We start from the raw sequence: 14,109 nt of genomic DNA on the forward strand, positions 1-14,109 counted from the left end.
AATATACAGCCTTGACAAACTCCTTTTCCTATTTGGAACCAGTCTGTTGTTCCATGTCCAGTTCTAACTGTTGCTTCTTGACCTGCATACAGATTCCTCAGGAAGCAGGTGAGGTGGTCTGGTATTCCCATCTTTTTCAGAATTTTCCAGTCTGTTGTGATCCACACAGTCAAAGGCTTTGGTGTAGTCAATAAAGAAGATGTTTTGCTGGAACTCTTTTGCTTTTTCTATGATCCAGCGGATGTTGGCAATTTGATCTCTGGTTCCTCTGCCTTCTCTAAATCCAGCTTGAACATCTGGAAGTTCACGGTTCATGTACTGTTGAAGCCTGACTTGCAGGGTTTTGAGCATTACTTTGCTAGCGTGTGAGATGAGTGCAATTGTGTGATAGTATCAACATTGTTTGGCATTACCTTTCTTTGGGATTGGAATGAAGACTGACATTTTTCAGTCCTGTGGCCACTGCTGAATTTTCTAAATTTGCTGGCACATTGAGTGCATCACTTCCATAGCATCATCTTTTAGGATTTGCAACTTGAATTCCATCACCTCCATTAGCTTTGTTTGTAGTGATGCTTCCTAAGGCCCATAGTGACACTGCATTACTCAGAATGAGGCTATTGATTCTCATAAGTACAAAACATTGATTCCTTTGGTGGAATATGATGGGATGATATCAACTCCTGGGATTAGATAAACTTTACCACTTTAAGGGCATAGACCTATGAACTCTGACCAGATTTCTGGAGCATGAAACCTATTTAAATTCCAGATAACTAAGGGAACAGGACATGGAGAAATCATATTTCCTTCCTATCCTTAAAATCTTATTGTTCTAAATGTTGGCCTGAAAATGAAATTCACAGGAATAACTAATAATAGTGTCAGCAATTGCGCTGGTTGGTATGGCTCTTGGCCAATTTGGACAAGGACCATCTATTATGGGTATGGTTGAATGGATGTTGGAGTAGATTGGACATAGATTGGACTTGCCCATGGGAGGAGAAATCTTCTCCTCTACAATTCCAAGATCTTTCTTCCTGACTAGGACCAAAGCTATGTCTGGAAAGGAAAGACAAATGTTACTTGGCCAAATTTGTGCTTTCTTTCCTTCCATTTGATACTGGCAAAGTGAACCATAAAATTAAGAGCCAAGATGCAGTCCTACACTTGTGGACGAGCAGTGCTTTCTCCTAGACAGTGATGAGCGGGAATGATGAGGGGGCATTTGTAGTGGAGGCATTTTTCTGGCATTCGATGGAATCTGATACTGGTCCAGGAAAGAATGGTGCATAAAGACATAAAATAAACTTCCCCTCATGTCTACCTCTCCTCCTAACGCAAGGAGGCAGCACCATCAGGGAGCTTGGTCCCATTTTGGGGATAAGACTTAGATACACAGGGGATTTATTATACTTCTTTTTGGCTGTGCTGGGTCTTCGTTGCTGCATGGGCTTTGCTCTAGTTGCAATGAGTGGGGCCCACTCTAGTTGTGGAGCACGGGCTTCTCACTGAGGTGGCTTCTCTTGTTGCAGAGCAGGGGCTCTAGGTGCATGGGCTTCAGTAGTTGGTGCACATGGGCTCAGTAGTTGTGGCGCATGGGCTTAGCTGCTCCAAGGCATGTGGGATCTTCCCAGACTGGGGATCATACTCATGTTTCCTGCATTAGCAGGAGGGTTCTTTATCACCAGGGCTTCCCTGGTGGCTCAGAGGTTAAAGTGTCTGCCTGCAATGCAGGAGACCTGGGTTCGATCCCTGGGTCAGGAAGATCCCCTGGAGAAGGAAATGGCAACCCACTCCAGTATTCTTGCATGGAGAATCCCATGGAGGGAGGAGCCTGGTAGGCTACAATGCATGGGGTTGCAGAGTCAGACACAACTGAGCTACTTCACTTGGGAAGCCCCCATTATACTTTTATCACTAATTCTGTTTGAAAATTTCCCTAACACTTTTAAAACATGTCATTGTTGTCATGTTACCCACTGGTCTGGAAAAACTTGGGCACTTCACTTGATTTGGGAAACACTGTCTGCTGCATTACTGACTGATAAGGCACTTGAGGCAGACATGGATCTGAATCTCAGCACTGAAACCAAGGTGATTTCCTGAGTGGAGTGGGGAGCATTGTCCCAGAGGAGGAGTCCAACAGAAATAGGAATTCCCCACCATGTGCTGGTGCTACTGTAACAGGTCAAAAACTGTATGTGGACCCCACCAAGCTTCCCTCCTTATGAGCCCCACATCCCACCCCACACACTTGACTTCAGTCGGGCTGGCTCCATGAATGGGCTTCTCCATACCTCCTCTCAGGTTGTTCCTCCCATAAGGTTGCTGGAAGTGGCAAAAAATAAACTAGAAACAGGATTCGTCAAGTTTCAGATACATGACAAGTAACTTGTAGTATTTATTAGGCTTTCCTGGTGGCTCAGTGGTAAAGCATTTGCCTGCAATGCAGGAGACCCAGGTTCAACACCCCCGGTTGGGAAGATCCCCTGGAGAAGGTCATGGCAACCCACTCCAGTATTCTTGCCTGGAGAACCCCATGGACAGAGGAGCCTGGCGGGCTACAGTTCGTAGGGTTGAAAAGAGTTGGACACGACTGAAGCAACTTAGCAGCAGCAGCAGAATATAAACAAAAAAACAACCACCCCTACCAGCATCAAACAATACACCAGTTCAGCACAATTCCTAAACTAAATTCACATTATAAGAGCCAAACATGAGACATGATAGAGAATAAACAATGGCATTTTCCCCTCTTCCTCAATGAAAGCCGCAACAGTTACTAATATTTATTTCCTTGTGAAATTCATTGTCCTAGTTTCATTATCCAAAGAGGAAGCTGTGTCCTTAAGGAGACCTCGAAACATGCTATTATGCTGTGGCATTAGCAGCATCCTGGTACAGGGACAAAAAGCCAAGCAGCTCCTTCTATGTACAAAGTTGCTCATCCATAAATACCACAACAATAGGACCATTTCACTGTTACCAGGTCTCCTGGGAGGGTCCCTATGAGCCTTACCCAGCCGGCCCTGAGGTCAATACGCTCAGCAGACTATGGGCACATCTAGGTGAAAAGGCTTCATAGTAGAAAAGAAGTTTCTAGCACTGGAATCTTCCTGCAGTTCAGACATACTTCAGATAAACTAGTGTAGTTTTCCAGAAGAAATCAAAATTAAATTTTGATAACTTCATTGACTTCTAGCAATAGTTCTATTGCTATTTTTCAGTATTGCTCCAACTTTTAAACTCCAAAAAGCTGAGGAGCAGGGGAACGATCCTCATTTCTATGATCTGAGGTTATGACCTTTCATTCATTCAGCAGGTTAAGAGACTGAAACCACTGAGTGCCAAGCTTTGTACTCTTCTCTGTCTTTGAGAAATAGATCCACTGACTTCAGTAAGAATAAGCCAGGAATGGGGACTTCCATGGTAGTCCAGTGGTTAAGAATCTGCCTTCCAATGCAGAGGACACAGGTTCAATCCCTGGTTGGGGAACTAAGATCCCACATGCTACAGGGCAACTAAGCAGGTGAGCTGTCACTACTGACCCTGGCGGGCTCAGCTAGAAAGAAGTCTGCATGCTACAATGAAAGATCCCATATGCTGCAACCAAGATCTGACACAGCCATAAATAAGTAAAAATTAAAAGAGGCCAAGAGCCACAGAATTTACATTTGCCAACTTTATTTCCTTTTTAAAACTGTGGCTTCAGATAAGACTATTCAACTGCACAGATGTGTTTTTTTTTCCTTCTGCAGAGGTATAAATCCTTCATCCAGAGTAGTGTAGTATGAAATTGTTAGGTAGGTAGAATGGGGAAAAGGAGTCCAAAATGGCGGTGGCTAAAAGACAAGGAAGGTCAAAGGAAGGTCCGAGGACCAGAGTGAAGACTTCAGGCAGAACAAACAGCACTCCTGGCTAAGCCCAATTTGCATAGGGCAGGCCCAGGTGGAGGAAAAAAATATATAAAAGGAGGAACCAAAGCTCTTTCTCTCTCTCTCTCCCGTGTGCGTGCGCTCTTTAGGTATGTAAAGGTAAATTATTCTACTTTCTTTAGAAAGTTAACTTCAGTCCTGTTTCTATCACAGAATGATTTTCATGAACCATAAAACTACTCTAAAAAAAGCTATTTCTGGTGTTTGTGCTTTACTAATGGGTAAAACTGCCACAGAATTTTAATCAGTAGCAAATCATATAATAAGTTTGTCTTTTTAACATAATGTTATGACTTCAATTATTATTTGAGTTTTCTACTTTGGTTAAAGTTCATACAAAAGAACAAGAAACAAAGCATACAAAACAGACTCTTTTTCTGCTTAAACTCACAAGTGGTAGGTTCACAGGGACTGGAACAGAAACTGCAAGGGTCTTTCAAAACTCAAGAGTTTTAGATTGAGACTGTGGCGCTTTCTTGCACAAACCATTCATCAGGGCCTCAAAGCTCTGAGCTAAAGGAACTGCTGGGCTGACTCAGTGTGGTATTTCTCATGTCCCTTCATTGTTTGCTTATTAAGCTATGAGTAAAGGCTAAGAGGATTCACACTTCATAAAATCCTTGAATGAGACCTCTCATTCTCTTGAATGAGAATCCGTGCATAACACATGGAGGGCAGAGGCTCCCTATCTGTCATGGGCATCAGTGTACCTTTCTAAACGCTCTAGGGCTTGGACCCCTCTTCCTACCTCCAAAAGTGATGCTGCAGGCAACATGCCTTAGCAAAGCTTCACTGGCCTTCTGAGACGTGTCAGAGAGAACGAACTACTGGTGTTACGTGTCTTCCAGATCACTCACAGCTTGTATTCTGCACAGCTGGAGACAGCTGATGCCTTTTACAAGATCATTATTTTAAAAATTGTTTGGCCACCTTGGGTGAGGGGGCGCCCAGAAATAGGCATGCATAAAATGTTCATTCCTTTCATAACTTAAGTCAGGATCTTAAGTGGACTCTTAATTTTCTTCTCTTTTTTTTTCACTACACAGCATGTGGGATGTTAGTTCCCAATCAGGGATTAAGGCCAGGCCCTTGGCAGTGAGAGTGCAGAGTCCTAACCACTAGACCACCAGGAAATTCCTAGACTTCACTTTTCGCACTTCACTTCTCTTTATGTGGTAAAGTCAGGATGCTCTTTTTGAATTGTTTTTGTACTTAGTTTGATGGAATGTTCCTCTGGTTTTAGTGCTGCTAATCTCTTGTTTTAAAGATAAAGGAATTTGTGGACTTCCCTGGTAGTCCACTGGTTAAGACTCTGTGCTCCCACTGCATGGGTTCGATCCCTGTTTGGGGAACTGAGATCCCGCATGCTGCATGGCATAGCCAAACTAAAAACAACGTATTGAAAACATTCATCTTAGCAACTTCTAGTAAAAAGATAAACCTAACTTTAATTTACTACTGATTTTACCAAACTGTTAAACTTTATTAAAGAGGATAACCATTTCTTCCCCTAGTTACTAACACCCACATGGTTTCAAATTCCCAAAAAAGAAGTCTAAAATACCATGCTGTAGAATTTCTTATGCCTTAACTTCTGTAGTGTTTCTCTGCAAAGGAGCCAGGACCACTCCAACATTCCTCTCCTCACTCTCAGAGCTATACAGATTATGCTTTTCAATATATTCTTCGACAAGATCGGGTACCAAGTAGCGAATGCTCTGGCCCCGTCTGAGGGCTCGCCGGATCTTCGTGGAGGAGATGTCATTGGTGATCCATTCGTTCACCAGGTGAATGTTGTTCTGGTGTTTCCACAGCACGTCGGATTCATAGATGAACTTCTGGGCATCATTCCCAGCCCGAGTAATACATATGAGTCCATAGTCCCCCAGGATTTTGGTGATATCCTCACTCTTCCATAGATTGGGCACACCAAAGGACTCCAAAAAATCTGCTCCACACAGCAGCTTCACCTTTGGCACACCTGGGAAGAAGAGAAAATAGAGCCTCAGGGATTGTTTTTTTAATAGCTCCTGGCATCAGAATGAATGTGTAGGACTTTCCCCGGTGGCCCAGCAGTTAGGAATCCAGCTGCCAATGCAGGGGACATGGGTTCAACCCCTGGTCCAGGAAGATCCCACGTGTGGTGGGGCAGCTAAGCCCATGGGCCACAACTACTGAGCCTGAGCTCTAGAGCTGGTGCTCCACAACAAGAGAAGCCACCTCAATAAGAAGCCCATGCATGGCAACGAACAGTAGCCCCTGTTCACTGCCACTAGAGAGAGCCTTCGTGCAGCAACAAAGATCCAGTGCAGACAAAAAAAAATGTGTATGTCTGTTTTTCTGAGGAATCATAATTTTTATCAGATTCAGCTTTTCCAAAAAGAGATCCAGACCTGAACCTCAAATGTTCAGGTCTACCTACTGCAGGAGAAATAAGCTCAGGGAGCCTTTGACTCTCCTTTTCTCCTATCAAAAAACTAACATGGGGTGGGGAGTTCCCTGGTGGCCTAGTGGTTATCATTTCAGGCTTCCACTGCTGCAGCGTGAGTTCAGTCCCTGTTTGGGGAACTGAGATCCCACAAGTTGTGTGATGTAGCCAAAGGAAGAACAAAAAAAGAAAGAGAAAAGAAAACTAACAAGGGGCATTTTCCAGGCACCCACACATATTGAATATGAAAGCAAATACAAAGGGGGCTTGCCCAGCCCTAGAGTCTTAACAGCCCTCATTGCTAAGTCCTGGGAAAACATACAGACCTTTCGTTTTTGTTTGCTCTAGGGATTTCTTTTCACTAATATCTTGTTTTTGTTCAGCCCACTTTCTCTTCCGTCCAGGCTTTTCCAACACAGGTGAGTTCTGCTGGGGATCACAGATACTGGCCTCCAGCTTCTCTTGATGGTGTCTATAAAACAAAAAAGCAACAGAATATTTATTTCTCTTTCTCACAATGCTCAACTGAAATATCATCCCTGTGGAGAGGCCTAAGAGCCTCTGACACAATGTTAAAGGTTGGGAGCTGTTAAAAACGTGTAACCACAGGTACACACAATGCCCCATTACTCAGAATGGATACCTTCAAGTACACAGTACTGTCAGGTCAGGATGGATGCTGGCCAAGACACAGCAGCCCTGGGCTCTGGCTGTCAAGAATGGAAAGCAACAGGGACTTCCCTGGTGGTCCAGTGGTTAAGAATCCGCCTGCCAGAGCAGGGGACACAGGTTCAATCCCTGAAACTGAACTAAGGGACTAAATCCCACGTGCCACAACTACTGAAGCCTGCATGGTTACAGCCTGTGCTCTGCAACAAGAGAAGGCACTGCAAAGAGAAGCCTGTGCACAGTAACTAGAGAAAGTACTTGTGCAGCAACAAAGACCCAGCACGGTCAAAAATAAACTAAAAAAATAAATTAAAAGAATGGAGAGCAGGGAAACTCCTGGGAGCACAGCAAAAGGTAGCTATTACTATCCTAAGCTGTATGTGTCTGTGTCATAATGACCAGAGTTAACACTGATTATTTATTATGTGTTAACCACTACACCAAATCCATTGCATGAATGATTTGATGAAATCTTCTCAACATCCCATGTCATATTATTATTATCCCCATAATGGAGAGGAAGTACAGGCTTAGAGTTTGTACCCCCAGCTTCTAGTAGAGCCTCTTAGACATAGGAGGTAGTCAAGAACAATCAGATCCAGTAAATGCTTTGGTTACGATAAAGCAACTATAGTACTGCCAGCATTCTATCAGAATTGCTTATTATACCTATCGAGAGAGGAGGACACTTACCAATTTGCCCAAGGTCATTTAGCTTATAGATGGCAGAGCCAGAATCTGAATCCCAGCAGTCTGGCTCCAGAGCCCACACCCTTGACCACTGAGGATTATGGCCTGACTAGGACTTCCCTGGTGGTCCAGTGGCTAAGACTCCACACTCCCAATGCAGGGGACCCAGGTTCAATTCCTGGTCAGGGAACTAGATCCCACATGCCACAACTAAAGATCCCTCATGCTGCAACGAAGATCGAAGATGCCATGCAACTTAACTAAGACCTGGCATAGCCAAATAAATAAATAAAAATAAATATTTTTTAAAAAGAGTATGGCCTAACCTAGTAATGAAGAATTCAATGCTGAGGATAAGGTCTGAGGGTGTGACAAGTGTCTGAAGCCTAAGCGGAAGGGCCCACAGGTAGGATCTGTATGCAGCTTCACTCTGGCTGGCAGGATGCCCACGGCTTTACAGTGGTACAGTTACCCAGGTAACAGGAGCAACATGTGTGAGAGACAACTGTGGGCCCCTGGTGCCCGTAACCCCCTTCCCTCGGGAATGGCTGAGTTGAATCCGGAATGAACAGGAAGGTTACTCTGGAGCCAAAGAGGGCTGGGTGAGGAGGAGGACACAGGAGCCTGGTTTCTGATGGGAGAACTTCTGGCCAACGAACAGAAGTCACCCTCTTCTTCCTGCTAAGCTTCTGGGTAAGTCACTGGGCTGGACATTGTTTGCTGGCTGGGTTCAATCCCACCCCGAAATCACTCCCAGAGGTCCTCAGAGGCAGAGAGATTTGGGAGGCTCTGCCCCTTGACAGGTTGGCATGGAAGCCAGACCCTATATTCCACTGTCCTGTCCCCCACACTAGGAAACTGGGACAGTTTAATAGCAGCGTTGGTGGCAGCAGAAGCAGGAACAGTTTCCTGAACTTCAGCTGCAGTTAAGGGGACATGATCTTGAAACAAACCACCACTTCCACTCCTCCAGCCCTTTCAACCTAGACCTAAAGTCCCTTTCTGTTTAAAATGCTCAGAGTGGTTCTATTTCCTATCCAAATCGTAATTAATATGGTTAGAACCGGAAGGTTCAAAAAATAGACATTTCTAATAGACATCTCTAAGAAGAGACATGAGACAGAAAGGTTTTTCAGAAAGCCCTTGTGTTTTATACTCAAGAGAAGTTGCTTGCTTAGTAGCTGAGTCGTGTCTAACTCTTTGCAACCCCATGGACTGTAGCCCTCCAGGCTCCTCAGTCCATACGATTTCCCAGACAGGGATACTGGAGTGGGTTGCCATTTCCTCCTCCAGGGGTTCTTCCCAACCCAGGGATCAAACCCACACCTCCTGTGTCTCCTGCATTGCAGGCAGATTCCTTACTCACTGAGCCACCAGGGACATGCCACTCAAGAGAACATTAAGTAATAATTAGATGTTACTCACTCTGGGTTCTGAATCCTTAAACTGGAACGGTTTCAGACTCCTGAGCACAGTGATCTGTGACAACCCCCCATATGCTGTCATGGAAGTAGTGTCCAAACCAGGTCTCTGTGATCAAGAATAATGGCCTCTCTTCCTTAAATCACCTGTCTTCATCTTTCTGTACATATATAAAATTTTACTTATTTGTTTATGGCCGTGCTGGGTCTTCACTGCTGTTTGGGCTTTCCTTTAGCTGTGGCGAGCAGAGGCTACTCTCAAGCACAGGCTACTCTCTAGCTGCAGTGTGCAGTGGCTTCTCACTGCAGTGGCTTCTCTTGTTGCTGAGCATGAGCTTCACTAAATGTAGCACATGGCCTTAGTAGCTGTGGTGCTTGGGCTTAGTTGCTCCGTGGCACAGGGGAACTTCCCAGACCAGGGAATGAACCCATGTCTCCTGCACTGGCAGGCAGATTCTTTACCCCTGAGCCACCAGGGAAGCCCAATTATCTGCCTTTGTCTTTTATACTTGAGAAGACTGACCACAGTGCCATCATCTTACAGCTTTACCTTTTTCACCAGGGGCACAGACAGACCAAGTATACTTCCTGTTCTTTTACAGGGATGTACACAGTTAACAAGCATGCAAACATCTCAAAACACAATGAAAGACACAAAGGCTGAATGGTACCCAGGCCTGTTCATGTGCTTCGCAGCCTTGTGATGACCCCACACGGGAACTGCAGGACTTCACCATGGTTACCTTAGCACCTTGGCTGTCTCTGTCCACTCTTTCTGAAGACTTTCCCATGTGTCAACTTCTACCCATTTTGAGTTCTTGGTGGCAAGTTCTGCCATGATAACTCGGTGATAGGCAGAGATGAGTCCTTTCTTCTTATATGCATCACCAACTGGAGAAATTATGCCTTTGATAACTTTATATTTTCCTGGGGTAAAGAATTAGACTTCACGTAAGGTATAACAGATTAGATTTTATGTACAGGAAATAGTATCATCAATATGGTTTCATAGTCACAGATCTCCTCCTCCTTTTTTTTAAACAATGATACAGGTTTATTTATTTATTTTTAATTGTGGTAAAATAGACGTAACATAAAATTTACCATTTAAACCATTTTAAGTGTACAATATTGTGACATGTTATACAACCATCACTACAATCCATCTCCAGAACTCTTTCAACTTCCCCAACTGAAATTTCATACCCATCAAACAGACCACCCATTCATCAGCAGTTTATTAATAAATTTTGATTGATATTGCCAAACTGTCTTATGTGTATGTTAGTTGATCAGTCATGCCCAAAACTGCCTTGTAAAAAGCCTTAATCCATTGAATATCCAAGAGCCCATTCCTTCCCAGCACCTGATATTCAACATTATCAGGTTTTAAAAATTCTTGTCAAGGTGATGGGAAAAATATCACTCTATTATTTTAGTTCCCTGATTATTAGTGAGTTGGCACACTCATCCATCTATCAACACATAGCATGATTATTTCCATAACAAAACAAAATGAATCTGTGTATATGCAGGAGAGAAAAAGTTTTCTTTGACCTTCTTAGGGTCCCTGGCTGGGTGTAAACTGACAAAGAATAGATTGACAGGAGAAAAGCATATGAATTAACTTAATGTAAGATTTATGTGACATGGGAACCTTAATAAGGAAATGAAGAGCCCAAGACACAGTTAAACCTAAGTATTCTTACGCTAGGTTTGATGAAGAGTGAACAGTCATGGGGAAATATGATAGAGCAAAGAGTGCAGGAGATCAAACCAGTCAATCCTAAAGGAAATCAATCCTTAATATTCACTGGAAGGACTGATGATGAAGCTGAAGCTCCAATATTTTGGCCACCTGATGCAAAGAGCTGACTCATTGTAAAAGACCCTGATGCTGGAAAAGATTGAAGGCAGGAGGAGAAGGGGACGACAGAGGACGATATGGTTGGATGGCATCACCAACCCAATGGACACTGAGTTTGAGCAAGCTCTAGGAGACAGTGAAGGCCAAGGGAGCCTGGCGTGCTGTAGTCCATGGGGACACAAAGAGTCAGACAAGACTGAGCGACTGAACAACAACAGAGAATACAAGGTAAGTGTAGGAGCTTGGGGGAATCCAACAAGGCCTGTCTGCTTGGCATTCCTTTGTCTTCATAGATAAGGATGCTCCATTTCTCTGAGTTTAGGGAGGGCATCTGTCGTGTGAATGTTTTACGGTCTGCTTCATAGGCTTCCCTCGTGGCTCAGCTGGTAAAGAACCCGCTTACAATGCGGGATACTTGGGTTTGATCCCTGGGTTGGGAAGATCCCTTGGAGAAGGCAAAGGCTACCCACTCCAGTATCCTGGTCTGGAAAATTCCATGGACTTTCACTTTCAGGGAAGAGGGGTGGAGGGAGGAGGGCAGAGTGACCTTCTTGCTTCTGCTGTTTCATCAAAATCCTCCAGCTTAAAATGTCCAACAGGCCAAGGTGCCACATTTTATGGCAGTGTATCCTGAACCCCATCGTTGCTGCTGGTTACTGTTCCTACCTGTTCCATTCATGTAGTCCTTGGCCAGCTCAAACAGCCGGAGGTGCATGTTGGTGATAGGATTAAAGGACCCACAAGCAAGGAGAACTACTTCTGTCTTCTCTGAGTTCTCCATGCTGAGAATTTGAAGTTGTTGATCTAAATGGAAAACTCTGACACTTCTCTTATTGCCTACAAAGGAAAAAGAAAGTAAGTTCAGTTCAAGTCTTTTGATGTCCTTCCACATACTCATTTCAAGCAAATGGAGGGACTTTCCTGGCGGTCCAGTGATAGACTCTGCACTTCAATGCAGCGTGCTCGGATTCAATCTCTGGTTGGGGAGCCAAAATCCCACATGCTGCAGTCAAAAAGTAAGAAACAAACAAAAGACATCACTAACAAAAAATCCACAAGCCAAACAGATGGAAAAAATGTTTGGCTTCAGTGACTACACTGGGTGAATTGCAAAAATGGCTCCATTTCCCCACCCTTCCTTTAAAATGTGAATTTATAGCTCTTTTCATAAAGGAATGGAATCTTCCACCCTCTGTGACTCGCTTTGGCCCAAATAACGTGGCACACGGGAAAACATGCCCATTCTGATCCTAGGCCTCTGAGGCATTGTGCACACCCATTCTCTTTTGGACTCCTGCCCTTCCATGAAGACAAGCCCAGGCCAGCACGCTGGAGGATGACAGAACCTGCAGGACAGAGACAGTCCTCCCGCTGACAGCCAGCCAATCGCCAGCTGCCTGGCCGAGGCCATTCTAGATCAGTCAAGCCTCAACCTGCCCAGAAGCACAAGCAGTCAGGTGAGATCAGCTGAGCCTGGATCAGCTGGCCCACAAGGTGGGCCTAGACTTATGAGCAAAACTGAAAGCTTAATGGTGCTGTGACTGCACTATTGTGGCCATGGTTAGCAGATACAGTGACACTGTGCTGTGTGCCACTATGTCTAGTCGCTCAGTCGTGTCTGACTCTTTGAGACCCTCTGGACTGTGGCCCATCAGGCTCCTCTATCCATGGAATTCTCCAGGCAAGAAGACTGGAGTGGGTTGCCATTTCCTCCTCCAGGGGATTTTCCCGACCCAGGGATCGAACCTGTGTCTCCTGCACTGTAGGTGGATTCTTTATCTGATAAGCCATTGGGGAAGCCCCACAATGACATTATTATCCATCAAATATAACTCCCCAACAACCTGTCCTTCAAAACTGTACTTTTCCTCTTAGTCAACAATGTCATAGTATCACTTTCAACTGAATAACAGTTTACAATTGACAAACTCTTCTTGATATTGATTATTCCATTTGATCCTTCCAAAACCCTACTGAAGTAATGCATGCCAACTTATTTTAAAATTTAATTTTTTTTTAATTAGGAGGAATTTACCCAAATATGTCTTAAAAATAAACTCACACTTTCTATTATTGCTTTTTTTTTATTTTTATTTTATACTGGAGCATAGTTAACAAAGTTGCATTAGTTTCAGGCGTACGGTCAAGTGATTCAGTTATACATATACAGGTATCTACTCTTTTACAAATTCTTTTCCCCTTTACGTTATTACAGAGTATTGAGCAGAGGGACTTGGTGAACCTTTCCAACTCATATCACTCATTTCTAATTACTTATTTCTTTTTAAAAAATATTTTTATTTCTTTTTGGCTGCACTTTGGTGCTATGCACAGGGTTTCTCTAGTTGCAGCAAGTGGGGGCTACTCCTAGTTGCAGCGTGAGGACTTCTCATTGTGGTGGCTTCTCTTGTTGCAGAGCATGGGCTCTAGAGCACCAACTGAGTTGCTCTGCAGCATGTGGGATCTTCCAAGAACAGGGACTGAACCTGGGTCCCCTGTATTGACAGGCAGATTCTTTACCACTGGACCACCAGGGAAGTACCAGTTCTAATTATTTCTTTAACAAACACTCTATTAACGATCAATAAATAAAATACCTTCACTACTGTGAAGTTTAAAATATTCTTACATATCAAATTATGTTTCAAAATAATAATTATGAGCACTTACAAAGATAATTCCAATGATGCCTAAATGCTCAAAGCGCTTTGGGAACTTTTGGGGAATCACCTGTAGAACTTGAAGTATTTTTACGATTAATGTAGAAATAACAGTGAATGACCACAAACAAACCAACATTTATAGGATACTTCTCAACTTATAAACTAATTTCAGGCACATTATCATTTAATTTTCACCAAAAAGAAAAAGAATGGCCAAGGACATTTACTTTATTCCAAATAATAACCTATTGCTACATATTTAGTTTTTTCAGTTAATCGTCTATCATTAGTCATTTAGGTTTATCTAATTCTCCACTATTACAAACATCTCAAAGAAGAAATAATGAGTTGAAAATGAATTGGAAATTAAGGCTATAAAACCCCTCACTGTGTGCTCCTAAGTCTTGCCAACATTCAAAGACCTGCATAAGGA

The 14,109-nt window shown here is 43.5% G+C and overlaps 1 protein-coding gene and 1 non-coding gene across 8 annotated transcripts in view; one reads left to right on the plus strand and one right to left on the minus strand.

Moving 5' to 3' along the window:
* Positions 1 to 3,670: 3,670 nt before the first annotated feature.
* The window catches only part of NMNAT1 (nicotinamide nucleotide adenylyltransferase 1), a 58,229-nt gene continuing 47,790 nt past the window's right edge, over positions 3,671 to 14,109 (minus strand). For all 7 annotated transcript variants that reach the window (XM_061382783.1, XM_061382781.1, XM_061382785.1 and 4 more), the window contains 4 exons: positions 11,680 to 11,850; positions 9,890 to 10,073; positions 6,693 to 6,838; positions 3,671 to 5,919 (listed from right to left, as the gene is read on the minus strand). In XM_061382783.1, the coding sequence (XP_061238767.1) occupies positions 5,519 to 5,919; positions 6,693 to 6,838; positions 9,890 to 10,073; positions 11,680 to 11,794 (846 nt within the window). In that variant the 5' untranslated portion in view covers positions 11,795 to 11,850 and the 3' untranslated portion in view covers positions 3,671 to 5,518. The remainder of the gene's footprint in view (positions 5,920 to 6,692; positions 6,839 to 9,889; positions 10,074 to 11,679; positions 11,851 to 14,109) is intronic.
* On the plus strand, positions 7,843 to 7,915 carry TRNAG-CCC (transfer RNA glycine (anticodon CCC)). Its single transcript has one exon. It is a non-coding gene; the product is annotated as a tRNA-Gly (tRNA).

Source organism: Bos javanicus, chromosome 16 (genome assembly GCF_032452875.1).
Source record: "Bos javanicus breed banteng chromosome 16, ARS-OSU_banteng_1.0, whole genome shotgun sequence".
Classification (NCBI taxonomy): Eukaryota; Metazoa; Chordata; class Mammalia; order Artiodactyla; family Bovidae; genus Bos; species Bos javanicus.